Source organism: Nerophis lumbriciformis, linkage group LG11 (assembly GCF_033978685.3).
Source record: "Nerophis lumbriciformis linkage group LG11, RoL_Nlum_v2.1, whole genome shotgun sequence".
NCBI classification, from domain to species: Eukaryota; Metazoa; Chordata; class Actinopteri; order Syngnathiformes; family Syngnathidae; genus Nerophis; species Nerophis lumbriciformis.
In genome coordinates this window covers 35,618,328-35,635,396 of record NC_084558.2, presented here as the reverse complement: position 1 = coordinate 35,635,396, position 17,069 = coordinate 35,618,328, and the positions used below count along the sequence as shown (strand labels likewise).

At 39.7% G+C, this 17,069-nt stretch overlaps 1 protein-coding gene across 1 annotated transcript in view; it reads left to right on the top strand.

Annotated features, from left to right (window-relative positions):
* plce1 (phospholipase C, epsilon 1) overlaps window positions 1-17,069 on the top strand; it is a 141,480-nt gene that overhangs the window by 101,991 nt on the left and 22,420 nt on the right. Inside the window, exons 12-29 of the mRNA XM_061966740.1 lie at window positions 76-186; window positions 249-358; window positions 438-557; window positions 3,807-3,935; window positions 4,046-4,182; window positions 4,345-4,451; window positions 4,542-4,666; window positions 6,900-7,044; window positions 7,128-7,292; window positions 7,360-7,474; window positions 7,553-7,712; window positions 7,786-7,908; window positions 10,208-10,344; window positions 10,419-10,657; window positions 13,407-13,468; window positions 14,175-14,340; window positions 14,408-14,515; window positions 16,846-16,962. Of these exons, the coding sequence (XP_061822724.1) occupies window positions 76-186; window positions 249-358; window positions 438-557; window positions 3,807-3,935; window positions 4,046-4,182; window positions 4,345-4,451; window positions 4,542-4,666; window positions 6,900-7,044; window positions 7,128-7,292; window positions 7,360-7,474; window positions 7,553-7,712; window positions 7,786-7,908; window positions 10,208-10,344; window positions 10,419-10,657; window positions 13,407-13,468; window positions 14,175-14,340; window positions 14,408-14,515; window positions 16,846-16,962 (2,376 nt within the window). The remainder of the gene's footprint in view (window positions 1-75; window positions 187-248; window positions 359-437; window positions 558-3,806; window positions 3,936-4,045; window positions 4,183-4,344; window positions 4,452-4,541; window positions 4,667-6,899; window positions 7,045-7,127; window positions 7,293-7,359; window positions 7,475-7,552; window positions 7,713-7,785; window positions 7,909-10,207; window positions 10,345-10,418; window positions 10,658-13,406; window positions 13,469-14,174; window positions 14,341-14,407; window positions 14,516-16,845; window positions 16,963-17,069) is intronic.

The window sequence follows — 17,069 nt, the reverse complement described above, 5'->3', positions numbered from 1 at the left end:
TTGGCAAGTATGGTGAACTCTATGGTTTTTGTTTTTGTAGTCTTTCTTGTGCTCATTTGAAACCTCCAAACGTAGGTGGTACCTTTCTGCGGGGTGTTCCTGAAGGAGCTGAGCGACGCATTAGATGGCACCGCAAGCTTCATCAGCCTCAAACCTCCTGTTGATAACGCGGAGGACACAATTGAGGTACACACCAAACACACAAGTCATCCAGCAAACTCATGAATAACCCTCCCTTGCTGTCCCAGTTTGTGTCCGACTACACCGGCCAGCATAACTTCATGTCCCGCTCTGGCCCAGACGGTCTTCACGTGCCGGAGAAGGAAACCACAGTCAACAACATCCTGCAGATAATTAGGTACGCGGCATCCTGCAACTACACTTACTGACTGAGTCTTATCATTACTGACGCTTGATTCTCCCGTCCTGCTTGGTAGGTCGTGCAATCGCAGTTTGGAGGCGGAGGATCCCGAGGATGCCTCCAGCGGTCCTCAGTCTTCTTCCGGGACGGCCCCGGCATCCAGAAACAACTCCCTCAGGGACCGCTACCGCTATCAGTCAGTATTTGAATTTCTTTAAAGGCATATTGTAAAGCTGAGTGTCGAGATCAAGTGCAGAGCGAGTTCTGATGTCATAGATGCCTGGAACTCTCTGCAGTTGAGTAAATACATGGGCCTTGCCAATACACAAGGAAACACATTATCTTTGATTGACTCCAGGTTACTCTCACAGTGTAAAACATGCAGTGCGTCGGCCCCAGTTTGTTTGCGAGAAAAGAAGATGTTCTGGTGTCAAAGAGAATAACGATAGCGGGTTGTCAGGGCAGGAAGGAGGAAGGAGCTCTGGTCCTTTTCAGCGCTCTGATGGCACGGAGACGATGACACAAGACGGAGTTTGGATGCAGCGTGGCTTGGTGGTGTTTGTGTAAAGGAAACCTGGATTATCTTCTGCTGTTTTGTCTATGACTGAGTTATTGTTTCATGTTAGTGCACTGGATAACACTAAGAAGTCCTCCTGCTTCTTTTTCCCTTTCTCCTATTCCAGTTCCAAATCATTTAGGACGTCTCAAGAATCAAAACCCGTCTCGTAAGTGTGGGTTGTGCCTGTGCCTGTGGGCTTTCAGGGTTTATGATGAACATCAGCATGGTCTTGACTCTTTTTGCGGTGGCTCATGACGCGTTCTCAATCAGCTGCTGTTGTTTCCACGTTGCATTTTGATGCATTTTGTCTCCCTGTAGATGTTGCGATTAAGCACACTAGCATCCCTGTTGAGGTATTCCAGTCGTTACTGGTTACATAGTGTAATGCGGCAGATACACCACCATGAGAAACCTGAATTATTTAAAAAGTCCTGATACTTAAGGTGTAAAAATATAAATACCGCCTCATCCAACTGCTGTGAATTAACTCAACGTGTGTATGCACTTCATGTGCTTGTATGCACTCCTTACAGCTTTTAGCCACGCTTCTGTCATATCGTAATGTAATGGGTGAAACATGTAATATTGTGTGTGTGGGGAGGGAGAATAGAAAAAGATGTAACGTTACGAAGAAAAAAGACACATTTTTCAGGTAAAAAGTATAATGTTAAAGGGAAAAAGTCTTCACGATATAAGGAAAAAAGAAAAAAATATGGGAAAATTGTTTTATATGTAAAATGGCATATGAGTATAATGTAATAGAAACTATGAGGAAAAATATTATATGAGGGAAAAAAATGCAATAATACAAGGTAGAAATCTACAGGAAAAACTGTTGAATTATGAGAAATAATAGAAAGTGTCCAGTGTCCAATATTATATATGAAGAAAAAGTAACAATTTCAAGAGAAAATGTGGAATGTTCCTAATAGGGGAATACAAGTGGAAAAATTAGATGCAGCCTGATCCAACTGCTGTGAATTAATGTATGCACTTCATGTGCTTGTATGCACTCCCAACACCATTTAACCATGCACCTGTCATCATTTTATGGGCACAAAATGTAATATTGCAACAGAAAAAATAAAAATGTGAAAACATTGGAAAAAGGTACAATGAAAGAAAAGAGCATAATTGAGCCTGCTCAGTGAGTGTCCTTGTGGTTAGAGCAGTGGTTCTTAACCTGGATTCGATCGAACCCTAGGGGTTCGGTGAGTCGGCCTCAGGGGTTCGGCAGAGCCTCCGCCGCGGAAGTCAAGACACGCCCGACTCATCGTGTAAATAAAAACTTCTCCCTGTCGGCATATTATTGATACTCTCAAACAATGTTCCCTCTAATTTTCCATGTGTGAGCAAACGCAAAAACTCCTTGAGCATTCAGTGGAGCACATGTGAGCGACGTCAGACCTGCAGCACACCTGTCCCAAACCTGACTAAATAACAAGTTCAATGTTTTATTGTTGTAATCAAATGGCAGCAGTCGTTTCCATGAGATTATTTTCTAATATAAGTGTTTTGGCCCACTTACAATGACTATAACATATTGTTTTTCATGAGCTGTGTACTAGTATTATATGTCTGGGTGGGGGGTCCTACTTTGGAAATAATGTGTACCCCTTTTAGATATCGCATTTAGTTCCCACTAAAACATTCACATGTTGCACAATGAGATGTAAACATGGGATCATATGTACATTCCTGTAACTTTCTGTTTGTAAAATATACCTTTATTAGTATTTCTTTAATATAATAACATCATTTTATGATTACGGTTCGAGTTCGGTGAATGCACATATGAAACTGGTGGGGTTTGGTACCTCCAACAAGGTTAAGAACCACTGGATTAGAGTGTCCGCCCTGAGATCGGTAGGTCGTGAGTCATACCAAAGACTATAAAAATGGGACCCATTGCCTCCCTGCTCTGCACTCAGAATCAAGGGTTGGAATTGGGGGTTAAATCACCAAAATGATTCCCGAGCGCGGCCACCACTGCTGCTCACTGCTCCCCTCACCTCCCAGGGGGTGGAACAAGGGGATGGGTCAAATGCAGAGGGTAATTTCACCACACCTAGTGGTACTTTAACTAACTTTATAATTATTCAGGGGAAAGGGAAACAGTCTCAATGATATGAGGAAAAAGTGTAATATTACAAAAAGTCATAACTTTATGGGGAAAAAGTGGGGGGGGAAATCATAATTATATAATTTTTTTTAGAGAAATCAAGTGGAATGGTTGTAAAAAAAAATAAATAAAAATAAAGTGGAAAAACAAGATACAGCTTATTAAACTGCTTGGCTTTGTTGCTGTCATAATTTCATTGGGGGAAATAATATTTTGAGAGAAATACTAAAAAAAATATTTAAAAAAAAGACTGAAAAAAGGAAACAATGTAATTTGAATGAACAAATAAGTCATATTTTAGTGTATGAACTATAATGCTGCAAAGGACAAACATCTTGATTGTATTAAGAAAAAATGCACTATTTCAAAGGGAGAATTTTACGCGAAAGGTTAAATTATGAGAAAAAAAGAATTAAAGTGGAAAAATGAGATGCAGCATGATCCAACTGCCGTGAATTCAACACCATAATGTGTGTATGCACTCCATGTGCCTGTATGCACTCCCCACAATGTTTGGCCGTGCTGCTGATGAGTCTCCTTGTGGATATTTTCTTCCTTACTGGACAGATTGATATCCTTAAAGTGTGATTTAATTTTTGCGTTCCCTTAATTGTATTTATGTCTTGCTAAGTACTTTTTTTTTTTTTTGCTAAGTATTATTTGTTCCCAAGAGACACCTTGATAGGCTGTAGCACATAGAAAGGAGATACGATGTTCTGCCTTTACAAAGGCACATGGTGAATTTTTATCCGTTCTGTCGTCAGGTTCATGTTGGGGGACCTGTCCGACTCTGAAAGCGAGCTTTCATCGGAGGCTGCACCTAATGAGATGGAGTTTCAAGGGACCGAGGAGACGCACAGAGCCTTCTGCCACGGCACTGAGCTCATTCCCTGGTAGGAAAACAAAAAACCTCTTAAGTGTTATAAATATAAGCTTGACCTCAATCCAAACACATACAAAGTGAACCTGACACACACTTCCATCATTGTATTGTTTTTTTAAGGTACGTGTTGTCGCTACAACCAGATGTTCACCAGTTCCTGCTGCAGGGAGCCACAGTCATCCACTACGAGCAGGACAGCCACCTGACGGCTCGATGTCTGCTGAGACTCCAGCCTGACAACACCACGCTCACTTGGGGTGAGTAATGAGACGCTGTTATCTGTGAAACGATCGCATACACCATAAACTGCTCTAATTGTCTTTTCCTATCATGTTTAGTGGCCAATATTGGCTGCTTGTTAATGTGAATTCATGTCAATTTCCTGTGACAAACATACTGTAAATGTTGCTAAATGGCAGTGAAGCCTCAGAGTGGAGGGGTCTCCCCCACAGAGCCACCACTGGGGATGGGTCAAGCTGTGGTAGCAGGACTGGCTGAGGGCCTGCTGGACCTGGCAGTGGTGAAGGTGTGCTGCCATGTGTTCTTTTCCAATCATGCTGTAGCTGTTTTATGCGCATCATGTCAACCAGGTTTCATTTTGTGTTTCAACTTGCAGGCCGTCTTTCTGGGTCACCAGGGAGTGGACGTCCACACCGTGTGTTTGCAGAACAAACTGAGCCAGATGACGGTGGAGGAGAACGGCCTCAGCATTCTTTACGGGCTCAATACCACTGATAACAGGTCTGGACCTCTTTTGTTGAACTTATCTATATAATATTTGCTTTTTTTTTAACTTACATTTGTTTGATGTTACATTCCTGTATATTGCGTTACGTTACATTCTGTTGAATTGCAATGCGTTACATTATTTATTTTTTTACACTGTGTTACGTTAAGTTACATTATGTTACATTACGTTACATTGTGTTGCATAGCGTTGCATTAGTTTGTCTTTTCCAGACTATAGAGCACACTGGTATATTAGTTACAACCACAAAATTGTAGTGAAAAAATATATTTTTCCATATGTTAGCTGCACTGAACTATAAGTCGCAGATTTGTTTCCAAACGGTTTCTTTAACTCGGCAGTAAAACAGCTGATCATACATAACAGAAGTCATGGTCATGGACCCACTCGCTGCGAAAGCTTGCTATCCAATCAGCTAAACAGACTCAACTCCACAGTGACATCTCGGTGAATTTACTGTGGAATTTGCGAAACTGAAACAATACAAAAAAGAATGTCGTTGTAAGGTAATAACACCAATACAGACACCCCTAAACGTGTTAGCATATTAGCTATTGCTAACAAGCTAGCGTCATTACAATTACGATAGCACGTACAAATATGCTTGAAAACACTCTACAGACGTGACACATGGGACGGTTTAGTAAGTATATACAGTTTAAGTTATATCGTAAAACTTACAAACATTGCTTGAAGTAATGAATGAAGAATCCATACGAGAGAAACGCAATGGACAGCTGGAAGACTGAACGGCACTGTGGTCGGGAGAAAGAAGAAAAAAAAAAGCCCTACCGGTAAATGGAAGGACACTACAACACCTGCAGTGAGCGTACTCGTCCAAAAGATGCCGCTATAGCCCAAACAATAAAACACCTTCTCATTGTATTTGCTTGTTTTTTGTTTTGGAAAACGTTTTATTATAATCATCAGCGATGAAAAATCCATAAATAAGACACACTGTAAGCCTCAGAGTCCAAAGTGTGGGGAAAAAAAGTAGCGGCTTATAGTCCAGAATTTACTGTAGGTCAAGTTCTGTTCTGTTCCGATCCGTAGCGCTATGTCACGTTAGTTTAGGTTTGGTTACGTTAGGTTTTGTTCCTACGCTATGGTTTGTTTTGTTAGGTTCTGTTAGTTAGTTAATGTTAGGTAACATTGCATACTTTACGTTTTGTTACGCTATGTTTTGTTACGTCAGGCTGCATTAACTTACTTTTTGCTGTGTTTCGTTGTGTTACTTTAGTTGATGTTTTTTCCCATTCTGTCACGTTTGGTTACATTAGGTTACTTTGGTACGGTATGTTGCATTGCGGTACATTAAGTTATGTTAGTTGAGGCTTTGTTCCGCTGCATTACTTTACATCCTGTTATTCTATGTTGTGTTGTGTTACATTAAATTCTCTTAGTTTAGGTTAGGTCCCTTTGCATACTTAACGTTCTGTTTATGCTACGTTACGTTGCATTACTTTACATTTATTTGCGTTTCCTTTGGTCAGTTTTGTTGAGGTTCTGTTTCGTTCCATCATGTTTGGTTACATTTGTACGCTATGTTGTGTTGAGTTACATTAAATTATATTAGTTAAGTTAGTTTATGTCCGTTGGCATACTTTGCATTCTATTGGCCTAGGTTATCTTATTTTACATTGCATTACTTTACAATTAGTTGTGTTGCCTTTTGTTATTTTAGTTCAGGTTCTCTTGTTTGGTCACGATAGGTTTCCTTCGAATGCTATGTGGCGTTGGGTTACATTAAGTTATGTTGGTTAGTTTAGGTTAGGTCCCTTTGCATACTTTATATTCTGTTACGCTACATTATGTTAGGTTACGTTGCATTACTTTACGTTTTGTGCGTTGAGTTTCATTAGGTTAGATTAGTTCAGGTTCTGTTCTGTCACGTTTGGTCATGTTAGGTTGCGTTCGTACGCTATCTTGCATTGCGTTACATGAATTTGTTTTAGTTTAGGTTTCGTTCTGTCGCGTTACTCAACGTTATGTTATGCTACGTTATGTTGCGTTACTGTACGTTTTGTTAGGTTAGTTGAGTTCAACTTCTGTTCCCTTCCATCACATTTGTTTACATTAGGTTACGTTCATATGCTATGTTGCGTTGCTCAACATTATGTCGGTAAAGTTAGGTTGTGTTACGTTATTTAACTACTTTACTTTGTGTTGATCTGCTATTGCATTTAATTTGACTGTATGGTTGTACTTTATGTTATCTTCCAACAGACTGCTGCACTTTGTAGCCCCCAACCACACCACGCAAATGTTGTACAAAGGACTGTCAGAGTTGGTGAATGCCACCCGCAAGATGAAGAAGTTTCCAGACCAAAGGCTGCAGTGGCTCAGGAGGCAGTATGTCAGTCTGTATCAGGTATAACATACGTATTCATGCAATTATGTACATTTAAATTGTACATAATCTAATCCTATTCTCTGAATGTCTATGTCTGCCAGGAGGAGGGTCGATACGAGGGGCCGACGTTGGCCCACGCTATTGAGCTGTTTGGAGGGCGCAGGTGGAACATGGGAGCAAGTGGAGGAGACAAGTCTGCAGCACCTAAAAACAGTCCCCTGGGCATCAATGACAAGACCAAGAAGAAGAAGAAGGTTCTTGTGCGGGTCAGTACTTAAATAGCCACATTCTGGGAGCTATTTATTCAGCATATCAAATTTAATATGGACGCAGGGAGACAGCGGGGATGCCACAGATGACGAGATGGTGTCCAGGAAAACCCGCAGCTGCAAAGAGGGATTGTATCGGAATGGACCGGAGTCAGACAGCATAGACCAGGAAGATCCAGGTTACACAATTGCAGACAAAAGGGAGATATATGTGTTGCCTTTTCAAAACGTCCATCAATCATCTTCATCCTCCACAGATGACAGCTTCCCTGGGCCGTTCTCCCTGTCCTCTAAAGGAAGTCCGGGACTGCTGGCATCTTCCTCCTCGTCCTCCTCATCCTCCAGCATGGCGAGCTCCAACCAATCCCGTCCACAATCTTCTCCGGTCCTCTCAGGGACCTCCAAGGCACAGCCAGGGTACATACAGTATGTCCACAGTGAAGAATGGTGCTTTAAGCTTTCATTTCAATGTGATGTTTCTGGCTTGAAGGGCGTGGAGCAGCAGGTCTTGGCACGGCCGTGGCAAAGGATGCTTCAAAGGCTTCCAGAACCTAATGATCTCTGACAGCACCATGAGCTTCATCGAGTTTGTGGAGCTCTTCAAATCATTCAGGTACACACATTTAGTGCTTCTTCCTTTTGCGGATTAACCCTGACTAATAGCAATGTGAAAATAGACAAATAAATAGAGATGTCCGATAATGGCTTTTTTGCCGATATTCCGATATTGTCCAACTCTTAATTACCGATTCCGATATCAACCGATACCGATATATACAGTCGTGGAATTAACACATTATCATGCCTAATTTTGTTGCGATGCCCCACTTGATGCATTAAACAATGTAACAAGGTTTTCCAAAATAAATCAACTCAAGTTATGGAAAAAAAATGCCAACATGGCACTGCCATATTTATTATTGAAGTCACAAAGTGCATTATTTTTTTTAACATGCCTCAAAACAGCAGCTTGGAATTTGGGACATGCTCTCCCTGAGAAAGCATGAGGAGGTTGAGGTGGGCAGGGTTGGGGGGGCGGGGTTGAGGTGTGTGGGGGGGGGTGTATATTGTAGCGTCCCGGAAGAGTTAGTGCTGCAAGGGGTTCTGGGTATTTGTTCTGTTGTATTTATGTTGTGTTACGGTGCGGATGTTCTCCCGAAATGTGTTTGTCATTCTTGTTTGGTATGGGTTCACAGTGTGGCGCATATTTGTAACAGTGTTAAAGTTGTTTATACGGCCACCCTCAGTGTGACCTGTATGGCTGTTGACCAAGTATGATTTGCATTCACTTGTGTGTGTGAAAAGCCGTACATATTAAGTGACTGGGCCGGCACGCAAAGGCAGTGCCTTTAAGTCATAAATTTTACTTTTTGAAACCGATACCAATAATTTTGAAACCGATACCGATAATTTCCGATATTACATTTTAAAGCATTTATCGGCCGATATTATCGAACATCTCTACAAATAACCAATATAAGTTATACAAAAATGCTAACTACATATGATTGTAATTACCCAGACAAAAAAGACATGTTTCATACTCTGGGTTTAGAGATTTGATGTTAACCAGCTGGTGACACCTAACCACTTATCCCCAAGAAATTCTCTCTGGGTTTTTTTTCTTGTCACTCACACACATCAGTCACCTGTGGCGAGTTCATAGCAGCAGATGTCATTAGCGCTACAGACTCGCTAAAAAAAAGGTTAGCAAACAGAAGAGGAGTTAGGATGCAAATTTTTATTTTATAAGAAAAAAGTCTGAAGAAGACTGGTTTCGTGCTGTATTTGAGGCCTAGAGATTTATACATGCAAATCAGCACGTTGCGCCAAACAACTTTTCTGAGCTTTTCTTCCTGACGCTCACTCGTTGTGAAGAAGCGTCGTCGTGTTGGTTGTTAAGAAGTCTGAAAGAGAGGAGTCCCATATTCTGGGTGTAGAGATTTATAGATGTAAACTAACTGGTGGCGGCAAACTACCTCTCCCCAAGCAGCTTCTCTCAGAGCTTTTCTTCTTGTCACTCACGCACCAGTGACAAGTGTAGATGTTGAAGCAGCGCATCATCACAGCTACAGACCTGCTGTTTGCAAATAGAAGAGGAGTTATGATTCAAATGTTTCATATTATAATAAAAAAGTCTGAAAAATGCAGTTTTCACTTTTGGGGCCTCGAGATTTTTACATGCAGATCAGCAGCTTGTGCTAAACGGCTTCTTTTTGGGCTTTTCTTCCTGTTGCTCACCCGCTGTGAAGAAGTAATGTGTTGGTTGTCAGGAAGTCTGAAAAAGACGAGTCTCCTATCCGGGGCCTACACATTTATACATGTCAACTAACTGGTGGTGCCAAACGACTTCTCCCCATGCAGATTCTCAGAGCTTTCCTTCCTGTCACTCACACACCAGTGACCTCTAGAGCCCTTACGGCAGCAGATGTCATCCCAGCTACAGAGTCTCTGGGGAAAAAAGTGTGTTTGCAAACAGAAGAGTCATGATGGACATTGTTTATATCATAAGAAAAACGTCTGATAAAGACATTTTTTTTATTTGGGGTCGAGAGATTTATACATGCAGGTTGTGCCAAACGACTTTTCTGAGCTTTTCTTCCTGTCGCTCACTCGCTGTTAAGAAGTGTAGTTGTGTTGTCTTGGTTGTTAGGAAGTTCGAAAAAAGACGAGTCGTCCTAAAATAAATAAATAAATGATATCCAATATTCAGTGATTTTTGTAAAAAATATATATCTTTAAACAAATTTTGCCTTTTTTTGTCTAACATGTCTTGGAAAAAAGGGGCATTGCTTTATAGTCAGGGTCCTCTTATATTCGGGTTGATACGTATATCTACATAAATCATAGTAATAATTACAGTTGATGATCATTTTAGTATCATTAAATGTTAGCTGTGTTTTTTCCTGCAGCATTCGGAGCAGGAAGGACCTGAAAGAGCTTTTCGACACCTACGCCGTCCCCTGCAGTCGAGCCACTCCAGAGTCTGCTCCTCTTTACACCAGCCTAAAGATCGACGACAGAGACGTGGGACTCCAACCAGACCTTGGTACGCATTAACTTACTAGCGAGCATCCTGAACATCTACATCGTACCTACATCTCCTTCCTTCCTCCTCTCTAGACCTTCTAACTCGCAACGGCTCCGACCTGGACCTGTTCATCCGCACGAGGCAGCACATGTCCGACAACCAGAAGCAGATCTCGGACGCCATCGCGGCGGCCAGCATCGTGACCAACGGGACGGGCGTGGAGAGCGCCTCGCTAGGCGTGCTGGGCTTGGCTATACCTCAGCTCAACGACTTCCTGGTGAACTGCCAAAGGGAGCACCTGAGCTACGATGAAATTCTCAGCATTATACAGGTGAGCGATAATACATGATATATGATTTCCCCATAGGAAATAATCTGAACTGTGGCCAGCATAAAACCCTAGTTAACTGCACAGGCAAGGTTTTAGAGGGGAACTACAATTTAAAAAATAAAAAATAAAATGTTGCCTATCGTTCACAGTCATTATGAAAGACATGATGCATTCTAACTTCTAAATAAAAGTAAATAAAAGTCTGCTTACAGCGGAGCCGATTGGAACTCCATTATTCCTCCCATAAAATCTTAAAATTTACATTTTGTGACTTGAATATTAACCAAGTATTAGTGATTTTGTTATTATAAGCTCTACCTCAAACTATTTATAGCGGCGCCGTGATCACTAGCATGTGTGCCTATGTTTACATCATTGAGTGGTCCGCTGCTTTCTCGCTTCCTTGCTCCCTGTAAGCATACTTGCCAACCTTGAGACCTCCGATTTCGGGGCGTGGTCGGGGGCGTGGGTAAGAGGGGAGGAGTATATTTACAGCTAGAATTCACCAAGTCAAGTAATTCATATATATATATATATATATATATATATATATATTTATTTTATTATATATATATATGTATATATAAATAAAATAAATACTTGAATTTCAGTCTTCATTTATTTACACATATACACACACATAACACTCATCTACTCATTGTTGAGTTAAGGGTTGAATTGTCCATCCTTGTTCTATTCTCTGTCACTATTTTTCTAACCATGCTGAACACCCTCTCTGATGATGCATTGATGTGTGGCACGCACAAAAGTGCTTTCATCAAATGCATTAGAGTCTGGAATCTTCCATCTCTCCCTCGCATGGCCCAAAACTGGTCAATCTTTGCTTCTTCTTCCTGGAGGCTATCCAGGTCCAATCGCAGCTGCGGCTTGGAACTTACAAGCTGTTATGAGAGTAGCGTTATTTGTGTGTGTGGCCCTTTAATAGGTGAGGGACTAGTTTGTTTTGTGTTGGATTGGCTGTGTGCAATCGATAAAGCAAGATTTGCAACTAACTGCCTCCAGCTCCGCCTGAATTTCGGGAGATTTTCGGGAGAAAATTTGTCCCGGGAGGTTTTCGGGAGAGGCGCTGAATTTCGGGAGTCTCCCGGAAAATCCGGGAGGGTTGGCAAGTATGCCTGTAAGTTTATTGTAGATCATAAATCATGCATCTCACCTGGACATGAGACGTCTGGGTAGGTAATCTGACAAGGACTTGGACCTGGCAAGAACGACACGAAAAGCGCTTGTTCGCCCTCATCCGCCCCCACCCCGTTTTTTTTGCGAGGATTATGAGACAGTTTTCATCTAAATGGGAATATATGAACATCCTAGCAGTCGGCATCCTCTTAACAGCAGACCTTGTACAGTAAGTGATGTGATTTAGAATGCATTAAAAAAAAAATCCATCCGTCATGTCTTTCGTAATGATTGTGAACGATAGGCAAAATTCCAAAAAAAAGTGCAGTTCCACTTTAAGTAATATATTAACATTCGAAACTGTCTTTCAAGTTTAAGAAGTTAACCAAAGTAAAATGGGATTCGTTTTTTTGGCCATGGAAGCAATTTTTTAATTATAAAAAAATAAAACCCAATAAATAAACTTTTTTTTTGTTTGTTTGTTTTTTTGTCCTGTACAGCTTCTCAGGCAAATCATATAGTTGATGTAGATGCCCATATCGGCTGTTCAGATTTACTTTACAAAAGAGAAGTGTAGGATACTTCTCTTGTTGCCTTATTTGTATTTGACTTTATTAAATGTATTTATATTATCATTTGGTGCAGCCGGGCCGGAGCAGGAGGGGTTAGAAAGAGAAAAATAAATAAACATATTTAAATAAAAGGTAAAAATACATTAACATTGTTTTTAAATATACGTATAAATCCATTATTAAGGTGTATTTTAAATAGCGTTGGGAAAATGTAAAAAAATAATTTAATTGTACAAAAATGATTGAATATGTATAAATGAAATATGAATCAGTTATTTAAGTGTGCTGCATAAAAGCTAAACAGTAACTACAAATTGACATTCATAAAATACACAATTTAAAATGATTGTAATTCATGTACTTTTTGAGAATTGTTGTCCGTCGTGATGTATTGTAACATTTTTTATTACATTTATAAACATTATTATTTGCTTTGTATGATTCTATATTGTCGTAATTTCTCTCTGAAATGATAGCAGCAGCAGCTTCTGCTGCAGCTAACGGGATCCAACTAAATATAAGCAGAATGATGTTTAAATAAATTAGTCAAATGTATATAAAAAGGTTGTGCAACATATATATATATATATATATATATATATGTATGTGTGTGTATATGTATTTAGAAATATCCATTAAGAAACATGATACGTCATTATTAAAATAATATCCAAAAATAATATTGCAGTTTATGAATAAATAAAACAAGTTAAAATAGTGTCGCAAAAAAGCCAAATAGTAGAAATATTCATTAAATAAAAATAAGATATAAATATAATTATAATACAAATGAAAAGCTAAAACAAAATATTTGTAAATCAAAAAATTTATGCATTCTTTGTTTATTTTTACTTCCTTAGAGATATTTGAGCATTTGTTTATGTGGACAGATGTTGTGGTGTAGAATGGGACGAGGAAATGTGGGCTATTATTGATCAGGAAGTCATGGAAAAAATTAATGGGATAAGGATGTAGGAAAGCTCAGACAAAAGGAAGGAACGTGGTGATCAATAACGCTGATGAATGCATTCGTGTTGCAGACGTTTGAGCCGTCATCAAACATGAGGCAGATGGGCTGGATGTCCTTCGAAGGCTTTGCACGGTATTATTATAACACAATGTATTATTGCAATTGTGAGGGGTGTTCCGATCCAATATTTACATCACATTGTTTCGATATCGGCTTCCTTCTAAAAGCAATACTGCAGCGTTTACTTGTGCAAAGATGGATAGTCACGTCTGTCCTGCGGGAAGCATATAAGCTTGGTCTTGAGTCAAGTCATTTACAAAAGGTAAACATGCTAGGCCACTAGGAGCTAGCAGCTACACAACAGCTAAGCACACAATAACACACAAGCTAGACATACATAATAAGTGTCCTTAATTGAACAATATTGCAGTGTAAAGCACATTTGTCAATATATATGAAGATGGAATATTTATATTTGCACATACAGTAACAAACGTGTCCGCATTGTTCAACTTACTGCGTCATTAGCTTAACTTAATGAATTATTGCACCACCAGGTGTCGTCCCAAAAAAAGTTAACACTCCGCTTCAATTTAAAGACAGCATAAGTCCAAACAGGTTAGTGCTTTTTTTTATACCTACAGTATCATTGATTTCACTTAATCAAACGTAAATCCAAAATATTTAGGATTAGTGCTGATATTGTTTCGGATATTGTTAGTATCGGACGATACTCAAGGCTGCAATCGTGTCGTGGGTGGAAAAAGTTGTCTCGGGACACCCCTATTTATTATCACAGTGTTTTGTGTCAGTATTGATGGTTGTTGTCGTCGAGCAGGTACCTCATGGACAAGGAGAACTTTGTCTCTCGGAACGAGGAATCCCAGATGAAGCTCGATGAGCTCCAGTATCCCCTGTCCTACTACTACATAGAATCTTCTCACAACACCTACCTGACGGGACACCAGCTCAAAGGAGAATCCTCTGTGGAGCTTTACAGCCAAGTCCGTGGACAAACACAAGACGTCCCCCATGACGGACGTGCGCGGTACTCATGTTTTACTCTTGCAGGTGCTGCTGCAAGGTTGCAGGAGCGTGGAACTGGACTGCTGGGACGGAGATGACGGCATGCCAGTCATCTATCATGGACACACCCTCACCACCAAAATACCTTTCAAGGTAAGGAAGGACAACAAGTCCATCACCCGTGCCCGCGAATACCTTTGTTGTGACATTTCCAGGATCTTTGACGAGGGTTTTTGCAGAAGAGCTCTAAAAACAGCAGAGTACTCCTGTCATTTAAAGGAGTTTTGGCGAGTGTTTTTGTAGTTGGTCTTCAAAACAGCAGAGTACTCTTGTCATATAAACAATTTTTGACGTACATTCTTGTAGTAGGTCTTTGAAAGCAACAGAGTACGCCTGTGATATAAAGGATCTTTGGCGAGTGTTTTTGTAGTTGGTCTTCAAAAACAGCAGAGTACTCCTGTCATATAAAGGAGTTTTGACTTGCGTTTTTGTAGTAGGTCTTTGGAATCAACAGAGTACTCCTGTCATATAAAGGATCTTTGGCGAGTGTTTTTGTAGTTGGTCTTCAAAAACAGCAGAGTACTCCTGTCATATGAAGGAGTTTTGGCGAGTGTTTTTCTAGTTGGTCTTCAAAAACAGCAGAGTACTCCTGTCATTTAAAGAATCTTTGGCGAGTGTTTTTGTTGTTGGTCTTCAAAAACAGCAGAGTACTCCTGTCATATGACGGGTTTTTGACGTACGTTTTTGTAGTAGGTCTTTAAAAACAGCAGAGTACTCCTGTCATAAAAAGGATCTTTGGCGAGTGTTTTTGTTGTCGGTCTTCAAAAACAGCAGAGTACTCCTGTCATACGAAGGATTTTTGACGTACGTTTTTGTAGAAGGTCTATAAAAACAGCAGAGTACTCCTGTCATATAAAGGATCTTTGGCGAGTGTTTTTGTAGTTAGTCTTCAAAAACAGCAGAGTACTCCTGTCATATAAAGGAGTTTTGACTTGCGTTTTTGTAGTAGGTCTTTGGAATCAACAGAGTACTCTTGTCATTTAAAAGATCTTTGGCGAGTGTTTTTGTTGTTGGTCTTCCAAAACAGCAAAGTACTCCTGTCATATGAAGGATTTTTGACATACGTTTTTGTAGTAGGTCTTTGAAATCAACAGAGTGCTCCTGTCATTAAAGGATCTCTGGTTAGTGTTTTTGAAGTAGGTCTTTAAAAACAGCAGTGTGCTCTTTTCATATAAAATATATTTGATGAGTGTTTTTTAAAGTAGGTAGCAGAGTGATCTGTCAGCAAATATTTGACTCGCGTTTTTGCAGTAGATCTTTAAAAGCAGCAAAGTACTCCTGTCATAAAGGATATTTGACTAGTGCCTTGTAGTAGGTCTTTAAAAACAACATAATGCTCCTGTCAGAAAATATTTGACTAGCTTTTTGTATTAGATCTTTAAAAACAGCAGAGCACTCCTGTCATATAGAGAATCTTTGACTGGTGTTTTGTAGTAGGTCTTTAAAAACAGCAGAGTGCTCCTGTCATAATCTTTGAGTAGCTTTTTGGGCAGTAGCTGCTCAAAAACAGCAGAACACCCTTGTCATTAGGGATGTCCGATAATGGCTTTTTTGCCGATATTCCGATATTGTCCAACTCTTAATTACCGATACCGATATCGACCGATATATACAGTCGTGGAATTAACACATTATTATGCCTAATTTGGACAACCAGGTATGGTGAAGATAAGGTCCTTTTTAAAACAATTAATAAAATAAAATAAGATAAATAAATTAAAAACATTTTCTTGAATAAAAAGAAAGTAAAACAATATAAAACAGTTACATAGAAACTAGTAATGAATGAAAATGAGTAAAATTAACTGTTAAAGGTTAGTACTATTAGTGGACCAGCAGCACGCACAATCATGTGTGCTTATGGACTGTATCCCTTGCAGACTGTATTGATCTATATTGATATATAATGTAGGAACCAGAATATTAATAACAGAAAGAAACAACCCTTTTGTGTGAATGAGTGTGAATGAGTGTAAATGGGGGAGGAAGGTTTTTTGGGTTGGTGCACTAATTGTAAGTGTATCTTGTGTTTTTTATGTTGATTTAATAAAACAAAACAAAAAAAAACTGATACCGATAATTAAAAAACCGATACAGATAATTTCCGAGACTACATTTTTAAAGAATTTATTGGCCGATATTATCGGACATCTCTACTTGTCATATAGATTATATTTGGCTATTTTGCAGTATTTCCTCAAAAACAGCAAAGCTTTTGTTTTTTAAAATATTTCTGACTGTTTTTGTTTAGACTCTCAAAAACAGCAGAGTACTCCTGTCATATAGATTCTTTGACTGTTTTTTTTGTAATATGTTCTTAAAAATAGCCGATCAGTCCCCACTTATAGAGGATCTTTGACATTTAGCAGTCGTTCCTGTGCGTTAGAGGCTTGTGTCTAAAAAAACAAGTCTTGTGCTACCAGGATGTGGTGGAGGCCATTAACCGGTCGGCATTCGTCAACTCCGACATGCCAGTCATCCTGTCCATAGAGAACCACTGCTCCCTGCCGCAGCAACGCAAGATGGCCGACATCTTTAAGGTAAGGGAAGGTTTTCAAATGTAATCTACTGGAACTTTAACTTCAGAAAGTTTTCTTCCCTCGACCAGATGTTGGCATTTTATTTGGCAGTGCTCCAAGTCGCTCTA